At 52.3% G+C, this 4,909-nt stretch overlaps 1 protein-coding gene across 1 annotated transcript in view; it reads right to left on the bottom strand.

Moving 5' to 3' along the window:
* PIAS4 (protein inhibitor of activated STAT 4) overlaps nt 1-4,909 on the bottom strand; it is a 33,119-nt gene that overhangs the window by 3,182 nt on the left and 25,028 nt on the right. Inside the window, exons 8-9 of the mRNA XM_003788748.3 lie at nt 1,153-1,226; nt 805-965 (exon numbers count right to left, since the gene is read on the bottom strand). Of these exons, the coding sequence (XP_003788796.1) occupies nt 805-965; nt 1,153-1,226 (235 nt within the window). The remainder of the gene's footprint in view (nt 1-804; nt 966-1,152; nt 1,227-4,909) is intronic.

Below are 4,909 nucleotides of genomic sequence, written 5' to 3'. Positions count from 1 at the left end.
AAAAAAAAAAAAAAAAAAAAAAGAAGAGGAGCTCAGGCAGGCTGCGACCTTGTGCCCTGCCTGGTGGCTTGGGGACAGGAGGTGGGTGTGGCTGGCGCCAGGCAGGAGCCACATTAGGTGCCGCAGACAACAGGGCTCAGTTTCTGGAAACTTAAGATCTGAGCAAAGAGCAAAGTTTCCTTTCTGGGCAGAAAAGACTTGTCCTTGTCCCCCTGTGGCCTGGGCAGGGCCTGCTGGTGAGGCCAGAGGGACGGCATGGCAACAACTGGCACCCTAAGGAAGGGTAGCCACAAGACGGAAGTTTTGGGGTACCATCTGTCTCCCCTTTCTGAGCAGAGATCAAAACCAACCCTGCAAGTACTGGGGCAGAACACCCTTTGGGAAGCAGGTCCCTGAATCCTTGACACCTTGTGGCTGGCCTCTTAGGCCCCAATTTATGTGGGAGCTCAATGTCACACCTGCCTAACTCACATGGGAACAACAGGGGACCTGAAACACCTTCTGTAGCCTCAGCTACACTCTGCCCCTGTAGCAAAGGCTCTGTTGAGTTCTGCAGGGAAAAAAGTGCCTCTTTAAATAGCCTGAGGTTTCCAATGCTCTGGGACCAATCACGTGCCCCTGCCTTGTGCCTTGCTGGGAGCAGTCAGTACCTCCCTGTGGAGGCACATCAGGCCCCTGGGGAGGTAGAGGATATGGATCCACAGCGATCATCTAGCTTTCCTCTGCGTTCCAGTTGAGGGCCCACAGACATGGAGCTGAGCCCAGGGCAGGCCAGCACCCAATGGGAGGCTCCCTAAGACTCACCCATCAATGATAAGCTGGTCATATGGTGCCGGCTTGTCGCATACCGGGCACATCCAGGTGGGCTTCTTCTCATTCATCTGCAGGTAGAAGACGGCATCGAAGCACTGCAGGTGGGCGCAGGTCTCTGCCCGGCAGGGCACAGAGAGCCGCATCTTTACCAGCTGTGGAAAGTGGGCAGCATGAACAGAGCTCCCCTGCTTGCCACCAGCCCATCCCCCGTATACTCTCGTGTGTGGTGATCTTGACATTTGCTAATGGCCTTACAGACACTGAGGGAGAAACCAAGACCCAGCAACTCAGGAAGGGTAGGCAGGTGGGTCTGTGAGAGGTGAAGGCCATAAGACTCACCGGGCAGATGAGGGAGACCCGCACTCCAGTGGTCGCAATTTCACTGTCAGGGTCAAGGCGCAGCTTCTCCTTGACTGTTGGGAGGGCACAAAGGACACCATCAGGAGAAGAAGCAGGACACCCTTTGCTGGGTGGCACAATTGAAGAAGAAGAACAGGTGCCTCCCAGATGATGGGACCCAAGTTTTGTTGTACAACTTGGGCCATGAGGGATCCCTGTGAGGAACACTGGGCAGCAGCCTGGGTGCTCCGCAGAACTGATCCCTTCAAAAGCAGGCACCAATGTAGTTTTTCCCTATTCTGCTGGAGCTTTCTAAGACACACAGGATTTTTATGGAAAGATCCAGGCATGGGCGCGGCGCCTGTGGCTCAGTGAGTAGGGCACAAGCCCCATATACCGAGGGTGGTGGGTTCAAACCTGGCCCCAGCCAAACTGCAACAAAAAATAGCCGGGCGTTGTGGTGGGTGCCTGTAGTCCCAGCTACTTGGGAGGCTGAGGCAAGAGAATCGCTTAAGCCCAGATGTTGGAAGTTGCTGTGAGCTGTAATGCCATGGCACTCTACCGAGGGTGACAAAGTGAGACTGTCTCAAAAACAAACAAAAAACCAACCAACTAAACAAAACACCCCCCAAAAGCTCCAGGGCAAGAGGTGCCCTCTTCTTAGTTATAAGTGACCTCAAGTTGGAGGAAGTCCACCCAAGGGCAGCACTGGGAACGGGCGGGTAGCATCTGATCTCCCTGATGCTTTTTTGCTTGTTCTGCTTCCAGGATGTGGGGACACTGGCCAATAAACCCCATCCAGGAGAAGACCCCAACTCTGGATCCCAAAGGGCAGAAACCACCCTGGCCTGGCCCAGGGCCTTCAAGGGCCTCCCTTCACACTCCAGACGGTTGGGTCCATGTCCCCTGTTCTAAGAAGCAGAGGGTAACTGTTCCAGCTTGTTCCCACCCCATCCCCAGCTATCCTGGTATATTCTCTTCCTAGAACTTCCTCCCTTCCCCTTTACCTGCCTGGAAAACCACTTATCTCTGGAAGCTCTGGAGCTGCTACCTCCTTCCTGACCCCCCACCAGCCAGGCCTGACCCACAGCATGTGTGTGGACCTGTGGACTACTTCTCCTTTCATTGGGGACCAGGCCACTTTCAAAGCACTTGCACCTGTTCCCAGACTGCTAACTTTTATCAGCTCGGGCTCCTTCAGGATAGCCTGCACGAACTAAGACATCATTCACACCTCAGTAACAATTTGCCCTTGGTTCTTGCTCTAGCTAATAGTGGACACATAGGCCTTAAATCCTTGAAAGCACCTTGGGCAACTACCAGAAGGTTTGTTAAAATGGGGTCTTGCTCTGTCATTCAGGCTGGAGTGCAGTGGTATCATCATAGATGACTGCAGCCTCCTGCCTCAGCCTTCCAACTAGCTGGGACAAGGATGTGCCACCAGGCCCAGCCTGTGAGACCTTCCTATAGAAAAATCAATGTGTGCAGCAAGAAGGGTTCAAATGAGACAAAGGACAGGACTTCCAAGCTGCTAGTCAACTAAGGGAAAACCCAGTGATAAAGAGCCTGAGCCTGTGACTGGCCGTGAAGAAGAGACCAGAGGCTTCAGAGGAAACCTGACCCTGCAGCCCCTGGAGGACCAGCATGGCCTGGCCCTACAGGGGGGCTTCTGGGCACCCAGCCCCACACTAAGCCTGTCCTCCTATTAGCAATGCATCCTCATCCCTGTTGAGGTGGCCACTGTCCCCATAGGAGAGGCAGGTGGTGAGGGATGACTCTAAGAGGGAAGAAGGCCAGTAGGGCTTGGGGTCACAGGTCCTTGAGGCTGTTTGTGCCAATGTCCACCCACTGGTCAGATGGGGGCACTGCCAAGCCCCACATCCATGGGTAACCGCACATCATCCCTTATGTCCTCCTCTGTAAGGGGATTCTGGTGGCTGGAATGGGCAGGGACTTCTATACAATAGGGCTCACAGCCCCTCCACTCCAGGCTTTCAGATACCAGGGCAGGAACACAGTCTGGTGCCAGAAAGTAAGTGAGGCTTTCCCTTCTTAAGTCTGCAAAGGGCTGGTTTAGTGCCCTGGGCCCATCTTACAACAGCTGTCCTAGAAACTATGGAGGAACACTTCCCAATGGAACAGATAGGCAGAGCCTATCCTGACCCAGCCCCCAACCAGGTGGGTCCCAGAGAGAGGTCTGGAGGCCCCTGAGGTGACTCAGGTCTGTTCTTGTGAAGAAAGTGGCCACTACAGAGGGGCAGCAACTTTTTCAGGGCCACACAGCAGCCAAATGGGACTTGCTATGCCCTGGCAGTGTGCTGGACAGCCAGGGAGTTGGGGCACAGGGAAAGAGAGAATGGCTCAGCTGCCAGTCTTGGTGGGGTTTTTTTTTTTTTTTTGAGACAGAGTTTCACTTTCTTGCCCCTAGTAGAGTGCCATAGCGTCACAGCTCACAGCAACCTCAAACTCTTGGGTTCTAGTGATTCTCTTGCCTCAGCCTCCTGAGTAGCTGGGACTCCAAGTGCCTACCAAACACCTGGCTAGTTTTTCTATTTTTAGTACAGATGGGAGTTTCAATCTCACTTGGGCTGGTCTTGAATTCCTGAGCTTAAGTGATTCACCACCTCAGCCTCCCAGAGTGCTGGGATTACAGGCATGAGACACCATGTCCAGCCCTTCAATAGAAATCTTTTAAAAAAAGAAAATAGTCCCGAGCTGGGTGCAGTGGCAAATGCCTGGAATCCCTACTACTCAAAAGGCTGAGGTGGGAGAATCACTTGAGCCTTGGATTTCAAATCCAGCCAGGACAACATAGCTAGACCCCTTTCTTGAAAAAAAATTTAAAAGTAGTCCCAAGAGGCATAAAATTTACACAATGAAAATGAAAGGAGTAGAAAAGGATCATGACCAAGTGGCGTAAGGAACACATATCGTTTTGCATTCACAATCCCTAGCACTATGCAAAGCTCTCTCCCTACACCTTGGGAAAGAATGGGCTAACCAGGTACCTGCAGCCACTCCCACCAAGAAGCTACACGCAGCTACCTGCCAGTGGCCACTGGAAGCCCAGAGTCAGCCAAATGTGGGCTACCACTCACCACTCACTGAGGTTCCTCAGCTCCAGGGGCAGTAGTTTTCAAGGAAGGATGTGGTGGGCCCATCAGGGCAGTGCTTGGGCCCTCGCAGTACCAGCTCTAACCTGACTAGCTTACCAGAAATTCTAGCACCAGCTGGGCCTGAGAACCAGGAGGCTGAGATAAGCGCTGGGGAAGGGTGCTAGGAGGAAGAAGTTGGAGGACCCACCAAGCAGAAGGCTTCTCAAGGTAAAAAGACAACACCAACCGCAATAACAATAATATCAATAATAATAGCCCAGCTAACACTGAGTAGTTGCTCAGAGCCTGAAACTGTTTCAAGCACTTCATAATCACCAAAGCAGATAGAGATGAGAAGTGTGAACTCTGATGGAACACAGAACAGAAACTTGTATTATTGTTACTCTGAAAATTCTGTAAGTTTCTAACTCTGAGTATGTAAGAGTGTGATTCTGATAGAATAATGGTTACCAGGCTCGGTGCCCATAGCTCAGAGGCTAGGGCACCAGCCACATACTCTGGGGTTGACAGGTTTGAACCTGGCCAGGGCCTGCTAAACAACAATGACAACTGCAACCAAAAATTAGCCAGGTGTTGTGGCAGGTACCTGTAGTCCCAGCTACTCAGGAGGCTAAGGCAAGAGAATCACTTAAGCCCAAGAG

The sequence above is a fragment of the Otolemur garnettii genome, unplaced genomic scaffold, assembly GCF_000181295.1.
Source record: "Otolemur garnettii isolate 467f Iridium unplaced genomic scaffold, OtoGar3 scaffold00029, whole genome shotgun sequence".
In the NCBI taxonomy this organism is placed as follows: domain Eukaryota; kingdom Metazoa; phylum Chordata; class Mammalia; order Primates; family Galagidae; genus Otolemur; species Otolemur garnettii.
The sequence above is the reverse complement of the archived record's forward strand: the minus strand, read 5'-3'. Positions and strand labels throughout refer to the sequence as shown.